Source organism: Halyomorpha halys, unplaced genomic scaffold (assembly GCF_000696795.3).
Source record: "Halyomorpha halys isolate HHAL.00 unplaced genomic scaffold, Hhal_1.1 Scaffold239.1, whole genome shotgun sequence".
Lineage (NCBI taxonomy): Eukaryota > Metazoa > Arthropoda > Insecta > Hemiptera > Pentatomidae > Halyomorpha > Halyomorpha halys.
This window is the reverse complement of record NW_027114928.1, coordinates 651,438-667,415: the sequence shown is the minus strand read 5'-3', so window position 1 is coordinate 667,415 and position 15,978 is coordinate 651,438. Positions and strand designations below refer to the sequence as shown.

The 15,978-nt window shown below is 30.4% G+C and overlaps 1 protein-coding gene across 2 annotated transcripts in view; it reads left to right on the top strand.

Annotated features, from left to right (window-relative positions):
- LOC106680049 (glucose dehydrogenase [FAD, quinone]) overlaps window positions 1–15,978 on the top strand; it is a 33,706-nt gene that overhangs the window by 12,607 nt on the left and 5,121 nt on the right. The window contains exons 1-2 of one of the 2 annotated variants that reach the window (XM_067052017.1): window positions 4,159–4,205; window positions 11,812–11,884. In XM_067052017.1, the coding sequence (XP_066908118.1) occupies window positions 11,813–11,884 (72 nt within the window). In that variant the 5' untranslated portion in view covers window positions 4,159–4,205; window position 11,812. Of the gene's footprint in view, window positions 1–4,158; window positions 4,206–11,811; window positions 11,885–15,978 lie in introns of those variants that run through there. The other variant, XM_014419508.2, reaches the window with a different exon arrangement.

The window sequence follows — 15,978 nt, the reverse complement described above, 5'->3', positions numbered from 1 at the left end:
TTCTATAGTGGCCATAATCAGGATTGTTGTTCCATAGACCAGAATGTGATATCACGCCATATTTCCAATTATCAAAAAAGTAATTTCGATTTTGTTCCCTTCTTCGCAAAAAAGTAGGATCGAAAAATTTTGTATTTTTTTTAATCGGATTTTTTGTTGAATAGAAAGAGATAACTAAATATATATTTATTGAGACGTTTATTGTTCACCTATACTATAACGAAACAACAATTATTTACTACATTAAAAACTTTTAATGTTAATTAATCCTCTGCTTGTGTGGCAGATTGTAATATCTATCAATAAATAAATCTATCAATTTCAAATTAAAAAAAAAAATTAATCCTCTGCAAAAATTGTAAATTAGATATATTTCAATTTTGATTAAAACTTTGTAGGACTTCAGGTTTAATTAATTTTCGTATGGATATTTATTAAATTCAAGTCTACATAAAACTATAAAAATGGAAACTGTCTGCGTGCTTCTCTAATCGGTATAGCTGTCCGTTTCCATATCCCAGGTATATCAATAATGTGTATGTTTATGTATAGTGTGTACTGTGAAATCATAACACCACAATCAATTGTGATAACTTATAATTAAACCTTTAATAAATTTAACAATGATTTAAAAGACTATGGGCTTAAATAAAGATATTAACTAAATAAATATTGTTCTGAGATAGAGGGAAAAAAGGAAGAGGAAGAGAGATAAAAAAGAAGTGGAGGAGAGCGATTAAAACACATGCTAAGGTATGAACATCCGTACAAATTAATACCCAATTAACGATAAATAAATAACAAATTAATAATAATTCCATTAAGTAATAGAAGCAAGTTTACTTGTTTAGGTTCAAACAAAATTTAAGGTAATGTTTAATTTATTAGGTCATCTTATAATTTAGGAGGTTAATAACCTTTAATAATACGGGCCATTGTTATCTGCATGGCATTGTATGTAATTATGTTTTTCGCAGCTTTTCTTTGCTGTCATCTGCTTCCCATGCAAAACCATGAAACATAGTGGATTAAAACCGTCCTTGAAACGAATCCTTCCGTATTTAAGAATATTTAAAAATTATATATAATATAAAAAGTATCGTATTTAAGAAAATCCATATAATAATGAAACTACATAAGATAAGTTTGATGTTTTCAGAATCCCCTATAAAAAGTATAGATGATGTTTAAAGCTTATATTTGTTATACTGAAACAGGAAACATGATTGTGAATATCAAAGTATAAGTATGAATCAGTACAGCGATGCAATGAATCCAAAAGGGAAAATGTTAAATGAGGTGTTTGGTCGTAAAACATGGTAACTTACAAAATGAAAATCTTTACTATATTAAAATGTTTGTTAATAACAATGCTTTACCTTCAACTAGGAGACACCGTAACTTAGTACCAGCATTATTCTACACTCAATATAAAATTTTACTTACTATGTTTCACAACTGAATGCCTCACTCACACTCAGCCTATAAAAGAGGTACCCTTGATTGGAGAAAACCGTTTCCACTGCTACCATCATCATCAATGTATTTGTTATTTACATCTTATTATACATGGTTTGGGAGGGTTCTTTTAATTTTATGGGAACACAGAATTTTCTGTGGTGCAGCCTAGTGCTTGAATGAGCGCCTTACTTAAGGGGCTACATCTTAAACAACCGCATTCGTCCATGTGCCTCCTCCATTTCGCTAGCCTGGGTACCTTCCTCTGGTAGTTTGCCAATGTCGGGTGGCCGAGCCTCGCCCAATGTAAAGTGCGGATCCACCACCTTTTTCTACCAGTATCTGCATCCTCCGAAGCGGGGATAGTGCTCTTACCGAAGAGTCAAGATTGCCGAGGACGAAGAGCTCAGTCTTTCTCGACAATCTGGCTCGGTGTCCTTCATGGCTATGCATTCCATTACCACATGTTCTGCTGTTTCAGGACTCCGCAGGTGGGACACTGAGAATCGATACTCTATAGCTTTTCCTGGAACCATCTGTGTCCTCTTAGGATCTGTGAGATCTAATAGTCTGGAAGGACCGACCTAGCGTTATCTTGCATGAACGTTGGGGAAGAACTTCCTCAGAGTAGCGCCTCTATCGAGTACTCAGCAGCATCTTCTGATTCTCAATATGACGGTTGAGCTTGATCACGGACAAATCACCTACTTGCGAAACTGCCGTTCTAGAAGAAGTGCTTCTTGGAGAAGGACTGGTCCCCTGGCCCTTCATGGGTTGTAGCGGCCCAGATTTTTTTTTTTTTTATAAAAAAATTCACGGGTGCAAAAATTGGTCGCTTACGCTACGGAATGAACTGGAATAATGCATCTTTATTTATAATTTATAAAAATGTATATATTAAATTACACTTGTGCTGGTTGTGGTATTATTCAGCTGGGGCAATGAAAGGTACGTCTATAAATATTGATGAAGATTGACTCACGTACAAATTTGCACCATTTCGGAACATTACTTTAAGAGGTTAACAAATGACCCATAAAGCAATCGAAACACCGCTAGAGAAAATGGCTACTTTCGAAGACATTATCTTACATAACGAAACCCAAAATATCATAATGGACCAACTATGCAACTTCTAAACGAGATTTTTTTTAGCTGACATAACAGATTTATAAATTTTAAAATTTATTATTGCCTTAAGATCAAAATTTAATTATAAATTTAAATTGATTGGGTAAGAAACCATGGAGTACAAGTTGCAATTTTGCAAACAAGTTATTATATTTATATACCAATTCCTGGACCAGATTTTATGCTTAATTATTGACCAAATTATCAATGGTGATTCAATAATTATATACCAATGTCATAGCTGGTAAGAAAAAAGAATTGTACGCAAAATTGTCACCTCACTCCATACAAATATATAATTTAATTTAAAATAAATTAAATTTACTTCTTCCCTCGGAATTGAATCTTGGTCCAAATGAAGGTTTCTGTTGTATTTGAGATCTATCACGCCTTTACGTGTTTGGACGTTGTTTACAGTACACGCTGTATTCATCGGTCAGAATGTATCCGGGCAAGAATGAAATACCTACCCTTAATAATATCGAAAAAAGGACCCAGAGTTGGACAAATATTATTCGATTGACAAAAGACGAATATATTTATATTAGTGAATTTTCTAATGATCAATTATTCAGCAAAAAAAGACGATTAACCATCCGAATACTTTTGTATTTCTCATTATTTTACACGAATAATCAATTATTCGAGCAAAAAAATTCGATTAACCATTCGAATACTTTTGTATTCGCAAAATTGCATTAAGAGGACATTTTTTGTCTTACAGACCTATGGTGGTATATATATGTATTTTATGATCGCGTATACATTAATTTCAAATCTTTTAGGGTCATCTTTTATGTTTCTTAAGACGCGGAAAACGAAAATGCTATCGATCTTAAGATCGCGTATCGATTTATTTTAATTTTTCTGATTTCTAATATATTAGGGTCCTCTAAAATGTTTATTAAGACACAGAAAACGAAAATACTATCGATTTTCGTTTCCTACTCTTCTGAAAATGTGTAATGGGATCTCATATATTATAAATCGTAAATAGTAGGAAATAAGCGAATTAAAAAAAAATCCAATTATTATTCGGATAATATTGCATTCGACTAATTTTTTATTCGATTGCAATGATATTTCAAATATTCGAATACAAAAGTATTCGGATTGCTTAGTCGTAATTTTATTCGAATAAAAATGTATTCGTCTCTCGTCAATTGAATACAAACTTCGAATAACAATTTATTCGTCTCTCGTCAATCGAATACTTTTTTCCCAACTCTGGAAGGACCTAAGCTGCATTTTTCGACGATGAATTTCTAAGATCGATATTTTTATATACATTTATTAGTTAATAACATATCAATTAGTTATGTTGATCGCTTCTAAGGTTCAACTATTCTGTACGATATTATTCACAATGAATCACTACTTTTGGTTCACTATTTTAATGGAGAAAAATAATCGAGTATTTTTATATTCGTAAAATAGATATTCTGTATATAAAAAAAATTAATAAAAATAGAAAGATGTCTAGAAGCCGTCAAGGGCACTTCTACGTCTTTAGAAATCCCTAAGGTAAGGTATAAATACATAGATGAATCCAATTTGGTATCCTAGGTAGAATTCAGTAAAGGTCGTCTCAACGCGATACGATTGCTTTAACCAAAGTAAGTAACCAATTCATTATTATTTACGTCAAGTTGTCCAACGAAAACTTTGATTTGATTAGGATTTTACTTTCCTTTTTCTTTTCTTTTTTTTTTTTACAAATTTAAATTAAAAAATAAATAAAATTTATATGTGTATATCTTATCTTAAAAGATCCATACCTTTTATTTAAGTTTGAAAAAATACATAATCGAAAGTGTAAAATATTTTATTTATTTATATGCTTTTTAATTATTTTTTTCATAAGCACACTATGCATAATGTTATAACATAGCACAAGCAATAAGTCTACAATCATTAGGCGAAGAAAAAAAATGACAGTATAATGTACTGTAATGATTGAGATGCAATTCTCAATACTCAATGTGATTGCATCAATGCAAAAAATAATAATACGATTGAGCTCCACCAATCTCTTTCGTAAAATGTAGTTAAAATTTCAGTCATAGGATAAACAAAATTTATAACAATAAGGCAATTTTTTATACCTACAAAAATCATTAATTAAAATACATGTTTTAATTACTTTATTAAATATGTGCATAATTGGAAAATATTTGCTATAATAATGTTCTATTGTAACTTGATACAAAATACTTTATTTTCTGATGGTCAATTATTAATTGTGCGATATAAAGCAGAAAGATAGTTCTAAAATATTTGATTTAATATAATAAAAAAACGCCCTTATTGTACTTTAGTATTAACATTTGATTTAAGAACTATAAAATTTTTTATCATTTTACTTAAATTGGTTAAATAATTTTTTATTTCATTTTATTCATTTAAAAAATTACATCCAATATGGTCCTGCCAAATGACAACATCTATTGGTTGGTGCCAAGAAAACATAAAAATGATAGACATAATTAAAATGTAAATATTACAGGTTAGACTATAGAGCCTTGTGGAGGCTATACAATTTTTAAGCTAGATAAATGCAATATGAATTGATCTCAAGTGATACAACTAATATTTAATTACTAATAAAATGAAAATAAAGAAAAAAAATTAATTAAATAAAAAATAATAATAAAAATAACTAAAAGGATTTTGAAGTGAATAATAAAGTTGCTAATTTACAATTAGTGGATTAATATAATAATAAGAATAAAACAAGATAATATAGGCTATAATAAAAATAATATCCAATAAAATCTATTACTATGCACACAGATTAATTCATGCTTATATTATTATAGAGGTATTAAAAAAAAAAAAAAGAAAGAAATTTGTACCATTACAACCTTTGAAGGGTTAGGGGTCCAGTACCTTATAAGGAAGTACTGTTACTAGACCAACGGTTGTGCAAGGAGGTAATCAGATTAGAATCACGCTCAACCACCAGATTTTTAATCAAATAAGAGTACCCACATTATTGTACTGAGCTGTAATAAAGATATTTTAATAAGATAAGAATCAAATAGAATTATAATGTAGTTTAAATCGTGCTATCCGGTGACAGTGAAAACTTTTTTCTAAGCCTAAATTGAAGCAAAACATCAATATAATGTTTCTCTCAGTATAAGAAAAGATCCTTTTCATTTGAAGGTTTAAAAAAAAAAAAAATATTTTCCTTATGGATATTTTAGATAACGTTTTCTGTTATTTTGAAGGTTATATTCTTAAGGTGGCCCTAGAATTGTTACCAATTTATTGACAAGGTATTTTTTTTATTTTTATTTTCACAATTTTTATTTGCACCTGAAAATAACTACATTCAGCTAATGAGCTACAATATAAAGGCAAAGAATGGGCTGGCCTGGGGAAGGCAGCACCCAGTGGTGCATCCTCTTCACGTTCAAGTTAACTATTTGATCAGACTAGGAGCTCCCTCATCCAACTCCTCTTCAGCCTACGCCGAGTAACGCCAGGGATCTCCATGTGAAATGAAATACACATGTAATTGCATGCAAGGTTATCGTGAAACCGTTTATAAGTCATAAGAATTGAGTTCGTTACAGTGCGTAGGTAGGTGTGAATGGTCACGTTTGAAACGTAGATTGGTGAGTTTGTTGCCGGTCTAAAAATAGTGATTGAAAGGTTTTTTTTTTTTAATCTGTGTCTTGTTAGCCAGACGGCAAATTTAGCAGGCGTAAGTCCATATGCGTTTTGTCTTGATTTGTGAGCCCATGTCACTTCTTTCATAAAAAAATCCTATATAACTTACAGTATTTGTTTGTGGTATATGGTTGTTGTATATTTAAACTGAAGGGCGGGTTTTGTGATGTAGGATAAATGACTTGTCGCGTTTAATCTTTATTTTCCATTTTGCACAACAGGTCTGTATATGTTTCTTGACTATGCAGTGTGGCAATTCTCGTGATGGTTCAAGTGTCGTCGGTAAACGTTTGCATGGTGTCGTCTGTCGGTAAATCATATTATATGAATATTACGAACAGAAATGGGGCTAAGATAGAACCTTGAGGGATTGAAGTGGTCATTGAGAAATGATTGTAGAACTAAGTAGTAACTGTGGAATGTAATGTGCGAAAACCAGGTTTGCACATACTTACTGACACGCAAATTTTTCTATCATACTTCTATATCAGACAACCTGTTCATACAAAAACAGGGGACTATGACAAGACATCAGAAAAGATATACACCCAAAACGTACGAGACATATACTAATAATACTAAACTGTACGTACTAATAATAATACAATACTAATAATAATAAACTCGTACGAAACATATAATAGTAAACTGTACGTAAACATAGTTGATGAATTGTTCTTAATGAAACTTGTTTCTTGTAGATATTTTGTTTAAACCAAGTATATTAATTGTTAATTTTTTCACTATTTAAAATTTGTGTTAATTTAACATATAGAATTTTGAATAATTATTGTTATTTTTCTTTTAATTGTGTGTTTTTTTTTTTTTTTAATTTGTCCAACTACCTAAAAAATAATATTTAATTCACCTCACTGCGTAATGCAAAAGGCATTTGACCTTCAACGCGTATTATGTATCAATTATGGCCTTGTATCAATCTGTATTTAGTAATTAATAAAAAAAAATTAGTAAAAATAAAAATGTTAGATGGTAATTACAAGTTCCGAGGTCAATTATTAGTCCGATTAAGATGATTTTAGATTTTGGCATTGAAGAGAATTTTATTTTCTTGCAAATGAGTGGTTATTATCTCCTATAAGATGCTTAGTTATCGGATTATCTGAAAAATAATTCTTTTTTAGATACTAGGAATATATTTTTTTAAAACCATTTGGATTCTGATTTTTTTTAAAATTCAGCATTACTTTATATCTATTCAATAAAGAAATACTCAGCGTTGGATAAAAATTAATTATAATCACATTCGACTATAATTATTCAGTTCGATTACTTTGGTTCAACTAATAATTATAATTTTGGACCATTATTACAATTATAGATGGATTTTAATATTAAATCAAATAGCTGAAATTAATATTCTCAATTGTAATTTCATTTTCGCAGTTTCAAATAACTGCCAAGTAATTTTAATTTAATTTACTTTTTACTTAACACTGGAATCACCATAAATAATTTGAAGACCTCATCAATTATAGAGATAATTATTTAACAGGAGGGAAATAAATTGACGAAGGGAGAGTTACGGGATTTGTTTTGATACTGTTTGACTTAGAAACAGGTCAATGCTCGTTTTAAGGAAAAGTTACACCTGCAGATTTCTTCCTTGTGATAGCAAATATTTCTTAATCCTTTCTACTTCGAGGTCGATACGTCAGTGTTCTAGAGAGAAGCAATAAATAGATCTAACTGATATTTAAGAGAATGACATGAATACAAAATGACAGTAGAAGATAATTCACTATATCACTTGTAGGAATTATGATTTAGTTTTATAAAATAAAATATAAAACCAAAATATAACCAATTCACAAATTTAGTAAATAATTGTCATATGAGTTATAACGCATGAAAATGTTTATGTATTAAATACAGTTTTTATTGCATCTACAAACCCAGTTTTTTATAAGTCTTTGTCAATAAATACCGATGTTTCGATTTCCATCAATGTCAAATTTTAATATAAAAATTTGATAATGCCTCATCAAGCGGATACCCTGTTAATTAAACATCGAGTGTGATTCTGACCAAATAGCCTCCTTGCACAACCGTTGATCTAATAACAGTGCTTATTTATTAAGTACAGCACCTCTAATCCTAGATGGATTGTAGCTATACGCATTTAATTTTTTTTAAACATATAATATGTATACATAAAAAATGGAGAGCGGGGTAGCTCAGTGGCAAGGCCCTGTGCTAATAACTGTAAGGACCCGAGTTCAAATCCAGCTTTGACAGATAATTATTTATTGTTACTGTAGACGAGAGTCACCCCTGTGGGTTCGAAAGTGGGGTAAAAATCTGGAGGTCGAAGGTTATTCTGACGAAATCATCATCTTGCACAACCGTTGGTCTAGTAACTGCACTTCCTTATAAAGTACTGCACTCCTGACCCTTCATGGATCGTTACGGTACAGATTTATTTTCTGTATATACTTACAATTGCATTACCTGACGAACCTGTTCTAGCCTGAATGTGTTACTCCAAATTCGTAAGCGTTTCCTATGTTGAGTTTTAAATTAGTTCTGCAGGGGTAGTAAATTAGGTAAGCAGCGGACCCTAAGATGATTCCTGTGTATTTGCTATTTTAATTTCAATTTTTTGTTTAAATATTTTTATAAAGTGTACTCCCTTGGGTCACTGCAGGGAGTCGCGGCATCCCGTTTAGGAACCACAGAACTAAAAGAAAACCATCCATATTATGTTTATATACATAAAGGGATTAAAATGTACTATTAGTCTTGTTTCAATTCCATTTAAAACTAACAGCAAACTGGCGAGCGCATACGAGATACAGTGTTTGGAATGGATATCCCGTGCTACGCATGCACCAACCAGTTTGCTATTAGTTCTGATTCTAGATAAAACAAACTACTTGTAATTTGCATTAGTCATTTTAGCATTGAAGAATAAATCCTTGAAACAGCGCTGCCTGAATATAATTTTCTAAAGAAATGTCAGGTGCATTGTCCCTCTATTCTAAAACAATAAGCATGGATTAGAGAAAAGCAATTGAAAACTCATTGAAAACAATTTTAAAACTAATAAAATTTCTTAAGAGAACTCAAAAATTTGGCACAGAGCTACCTACTCAGGAAAAGAATTAGATAATTGGATCTTATCTGGTAATCGGCCCTTGACCCACTTTTATTGTATTTTAAACAAATTTATAATGAGTAACCCACATTCGAATCACTATAGTCAATGATAAGCCGTTTTCTTTCTTTGCAGCGTGCTTGGTAAAAATATTAACCTTGGGCTTGAATTAAATTGAGGGTAACATAATGTAATTAATTAATGTGACCTCGATTGGGAGAGCACTTATTTATTCAGTGCGTTGTATTTATTTACTTTTAATATTTTTCTAGTGAATAGCGTTTTAATTCTAAATAAATAGTGTATATCTTGCTATTGTGTATAACGATTTTTCATACCTAAAAAATAATTTATTAATATTTAAATACAGAACAGTCGTGGAAATTCAGAAGAACGATGACAGGTCAGAATTAGTTTATTATTATTTTTTTACTCTGACCAGAAAATGAGAAGATGTTGAAAATAATATTTTTAATGTGTATTTTTCAATATTTCAAGAAAATTACTGATTATCTTGATACATTTAATCAATTTTCGTTTTGATTGACAACACCTTGAGAGTGTCATTCTCATATTACAAGAGCCAGGGAGAAAACAAGGAAGTTATTTCACCCTAATTTTGTATTACTTAAATGAAAACTATGTATAATTACTGGACTAAATTGATGAGTCTTCTAAGTATAGGTAGGGGAATAAAGAACAGTGGCAGTTTCAAAAACGTTAAAAACAAAAAAAAAAAATCATTCGGAGCTCTACATCTTCAAAACCACCAATAACATCAGAAAACCTAAGAGAACATCATTTAAAGAAGAGTAAATTATCTAATATATGAGCTGTAATAGAGCTATTTACGTTTAATAGTTCCCGACAGCATTTTAAAAAGCAACATTTAATAAAAAAAGTATTAAAAAATCAGTAGTTTGTGAATGTATTTTGAGAAATCTATATATCAAAAACCATTACCACTGAAATCAAAGCTATAAGGTACTATAATATAGTTTATTAAACCTTGTCCTCTTAGAAGTAGTAATGTTTGTGATATTTGACAAAAGAAATTCACAAAATGTTGTTGTTGTTGTTGTTGATTTTTTGCTTAAAGGCGTAAAACCCTCCGGTCATCAACGCCTATGGGATGATAAAAGTAAAAAAAAAAAATAAAAAATAAAATAAAAAATAGAATAAAATAAAATAATTAAATAAATAAATAATACAAAAATAAAAAAAAAATATAGAAATAATTTTAAAAAATAAAATAAAAAAAAACAAATAAAAACACATAAAAATCGAAGAGGAGTTATAATTTATAAAGAAGGCAATGTGCTTTTAAAAATTCAAACACTCGTGCAATTTTAGCTTCCTCATCTGCGAGAGTTTCGGATAAATTTGGGGTCAGTCCTATCCTGTTTATTGTTAGCAAATAGTGAGTACACTCTTCGAAAATATGTATTCACAAAATGTTAATTTCTTGTTCGGATAACATTTTTGATTATAAAAAAAACCTCAGAGGGAGGTTAGGCCATCGAGCTCCAGACTTGGCAGATCTTTCCTTCCCTTTCATCCTCCCTAAGGAATTCTATTCCTTCCTTCATTCTTTGATTTATTACTCTTCCAACTTTCAAATCCGTTATCTTTAATCACCTACTACTAATCCAATTCAAGAAGAATAACAATTAAAATCTTTAAAAAAATTTATAAATTGATAGAAAGGTCGGTGCAAGAAAAGATAGATTCAATGTAACATGAATATTATTAGATTTTTCCAATAGCTATAAAGAATCTGTAGATATCCATCTACCCTCATAATTAATTACCCTCGTAATTTTTTTTTAGAATATACCTCAAGATTTATAATTTGTAAGAAGATTTATTTATTTATATTTTATGATGTTCTGTAGGTTCATTTTAATTTCTAATTTTTTTTATTATACTCTAAGGCACTAATACCTCTTGTCCATTTCTGTAATATTATTCTAAAGACACTTGACCCAGATTAAATAAAGAGTATTATTATTATATACAGCTGAAACTAAGAGCGAAGTATATGCAAACTATTAGGAAATAGTTAATGACTGAAATGCCTGAAGTAGCAGCTCCCCAAAGCAACAAATGCAACTCCCTTAAGTATTTGTTGTGGTTAAAACAACTAGACCGTAAGATTAAGGTAGCATAGTGCACTTGTGTGTTACATTCGACGGATACCTGTCACTAGAACAAAATAAACTTGATGTGGATCAAGTCGTACAGATTAAACTACGATATATAATAATTATTATTTATAAATCTTAAATAGCACCACATACGGGTGGATTCATGATGCATCATATACATTTTTTACAATTCCGTCTTATAATTATAATGGCCACCATTTGGGACTTAGAAATTATATCCGCATAAGGAATCGTTATTAATTTATTTTTTATCTGTTTCAGAATGCGTCTAAGACATGTGACTTTCGCCCTCTTCACTTTTCTCTCCTCAGTCCTAGCTCTGAGGTTGAGTGAGGTATGAAAGCAATTATTTTAAAATAGAATTCATTATCCAGTCAACCCGACGAAAAAAAAAATTAGAAGTATTTTTATCAACGGTTCTATTGTTTTGTGGCAATTAATAATAATCTCATGTTTGCTACTCCGCCAGGCGCCGGCCTCACAACGGAAATAGAAAAAAAGCCACATTGAGGAACTTTTTTAAAGTTTTTTGCTTTTAACTAGAAAATGTTCATCATTTTTCGTAGATAAACGTTATTTAAAAATTAAAGGAGCTATCATTTTCTCCAAAATACTTTGGTTACATTTAATTTAATTTAATCTACAAAGGCTCAAGAGTGTGCTATATAGTTCAGGCGTTAGAAGTTTCACAAAGGGAATTATAAGGTGAGGGAAATACTTCTAAGTATTTGTTTTGAAAACATCGGAATGTTAATCTGAACTAGATTATAGTAGAAGATTGTAGTATTCCTAAGATGATTCCCGTTACTATCTTTGTTGCTCTCTAAATTGTGTTTTTTTTTTTATGGGTTGAGAGTAACCACTTCTAATCTTCTTTTTATACTTCACCGATAACAACCAAATATTTGTGAAACCTTATTAAAGAATGCAGAGATGAAAACTGTGTGTCTGATGACCGTCTGAGTTGTTAGTATAATGACCACTGGATTCCTTTTGATGAAGCAATTTTGAAGTTCGTTAAGGATTAGGACGATCCTTTTTTTTTTTTTTTTTTTTTAATTGTTGCAACATTCAAAAGTATAAGAAAGATAAGATCTTAGCTTAGAAAATTTCCATTAAACTCTGTCAATATTATGAAATGATTTTGGAAGAATTTTGTTTGTGAATGCAAATGAATTATTGCAGCTCACGTTCCCTTAATATATATCGATATTATGAAAGATTTGTCTCTCGATCCATTTTGTTCCATAAAATTTCCTTATTATTATTTTGAATACAAATAAAAATTAATAAAATTCAATAAATTATTAATATTTGATGAAGCAAAATTAGTTTTTGTTCCTTACAAATAAGTCGCTGCTTTGATTTGAAGATAGTCAAATTAGACACTTAATCCTAACATTTAAAAAATGTTTTATATTGTTACAAGTCTTAGAAGTTTGTACGTCGGGTTGGGATGGAGGAGATAGGGCAAAATGGCTTTATTTTACTCATATCTCGAAAAACGTTGGGTGTGTTGAGAATCAGTTTTATGACCATATAGCTCCTGAGATATTGAGGAAAGAAATATTAGTTGAGTCGACCTAACCTTAATATTAAAAAATTTTTTTTTTTTGTTTACTGACATCAGTATATTACGAGAAAGTTCCACGTGTTAACGCGTCGGTGTTAGTATGGAGTTGGATTGGAAGTGGTAAAAAAGTTGTGTTCCTCAGTTTTTTTTTTTAGTTTGGTGATATGAGTTCTAGTCAAAATTAAAGTGCATTTCTACAAAACTGGCCATTTATTTTCTAGCATAGAGGAACAAATATATTCATCTTTATTCTACGCAACAATCCATTATTGGATCCGTCCCTCTTCTAGCAGCTTTTGCCAGTTAAATGCAACTGTCTTCTTATTCTAAACTTCCAGTAGGGTCCCTGTATCTTTACCAACACTGAAGCATTGAATGTCCTATCTGGATTCTAACTTAATAAGCTTCTACAACGTGTTTTTTGGGGGGATTTCACTCATCCTTACGAAATGACCAGCACAACTTACTGGATTGACATTGCTTAAATAAGGCTTATATAAGGAGTGATATTCTGTCAATGTGGTATTTTAATGTTTGGGGCCAAAAGATGCGGGGCACTTTAATTAGATGCAAGAGTCGTTAAAATTATGTACAATGTTTTTTATGAAAAACAATAGTATCGATCAATACTTCATGTGTTTAGAAAAAAAAATTTATTTATACGACCATTTGTGTAGGCCATTCAATTTGTTACTCAATTCACCAAATCCAGTTATATTCGTGATATGAGGCAACAACTTAAAAAACAAGGAAAATCTCAATCCACCTCCCCCAAATCCAACACGCGATGCAGCGGGACTTTAACTGGTATTACTGAAAAATCTAAATAGGCCACTATTTATTTTTTGAATTTCAGGGTTAACTGTCAAATTTAACTGGATGAATAATTGTCCTTAGTGTATCTAAGAAACTACAAAGTTTAGAGAAAAAAAAAGCGTGCCCTTTTAGTGTCATTTAATATTAGTAGTGTCATATTTATTTATTATAATTTGGGAAAGGAAATATGTTTCACGAAATCCCTTTATTTCGTGATGTAAACGAAAAACAGATAAATTTCATGTTTTTTTTTTTCATATTAAAGCAATTCGAGACTACATTGAATTTAATTTGTTAATGTCTCTGCTGTGAAAATTTCATAAATCCAGTTTACCAATTGCAAAGTTTTTTTTTTCGGCCAAGACTCCCATTGGAATCCTATATTGCCTAACCATGGTTGGGGGTCAAAGTTCTTCATTTTGTGGGACCGCCACAAAAGTAAACGTCTGCCGTTCGACATCGACGTCAAATTGGCAAGACTGTGTCTTAATCACTGAACTACGGGCGGCCCCGATATGATACACCAAAACTGCTAAAAAAGCACAATCCATATCTTGACGTCATCAATATCATGAAACTGCACGGTATTGATTAGTGAAAGATTAGTCAATAATTAATTGTAGACAACTCTATATTTATTTTTAGATAATTAGTAAGTAAAAATATTTATAATTAAAAATTGTGGTCCAAATTATTTTCTTCAATCATGCTGAATGGTATTTGTAAATAATAAACCATTGTGTGGTAATTAGTAGTGTTTTTAGTATTGAATGTGGAAAAATAAGTTATGATATACAATCTCTATTTTGAATCCAAATGTTTAATTAAACTCCTTGTCGGGATTTATTCACTTTCTACAGTGACATTGAATCATTCACATAAGATTAATTAACCGACTAACTGTAATTAGATTTGATTTCTGAAAAAGAATTTATGATCCTAACTTGGCACTAGTTCACCTATTTCAGCCGGAATAAGGGCAATAGGTGGAGAGCTCCTTGTTATTTTGTTTTTAATCTACTTCAACTTCTGACGAAATTCCACTAAATGGCAAATGCCTTTTTATGTTTCGCTGACTTGCCCTCAATGACACATGCTAAACCATTCTATTTTCAGCATAGTGATCTCTTTAGAAGCGATATAAGGCGTACGATTAGAATGGAAATGGGATCTATCTAAGAACGAAAATAATTAAGTTACGAATAATTCACCTATTTTCTTCAATTTGATGTTGCATACCAAAGAAATGTGGCACACTGGCTGTATGCATACTGAAATACGTGTTTATAAATTAATTAAATGTAGAAAGACATTATTTGAGGAACTGAGACGTTCAATTGACCTCAAAATCCTTTTATATTTACTAGACCTCGAAAATTCTTCTGTCTTAAAAAATAATTAATTAACACAACCGGTATAACTTTCTAGCTTTATGACACTTTCTGAGATTTTTTAAACTCTTTTCATGTTTTTTTCTTTGTTCTGTAGCAGTAAGCGGTCGCTCGCCGCAGTACGTAGTTCGCTTCGAATCTTCCAGATTGTGTGAGCGCGAGTCCATTTTTTTAAAAAGAAATTTTTTTATGTAAAATGCATAAATATTTGTATGTATTTTAAATTTATTTGGAAATAACATAGGGATGTTAATTATACAATAAAAGAAAAAGGCAAAAATGATGTACTGAATTTAATAAAAAACAAATTAGATACAACGGCCTCTTAATTACTATTTACCAATTGTAATAATTCTCAGTTATTCATTTATAGTTTTTATTGTTTACGTATTTCTTTGTTTACCAGTATATATAAAATTATTTGTTCTTAATAACTAGATACAGGACGTTGGGAGATAAAAAAAAGAAAGAAAGAAACTTGGTTATTATATCAATTGCTTTGTTAATTGTTTTCATTTGTAGAGTAAGGAATTAGGAATATTGGTAATTGTATTGAATGATTTTTAAAAATACCGAAATACGCTTCAAGTAAAGTAGAAAAAAAAAATCTTTTTTTTTTTAGAAATAGTCAGCTTGAAAAAAATGTGG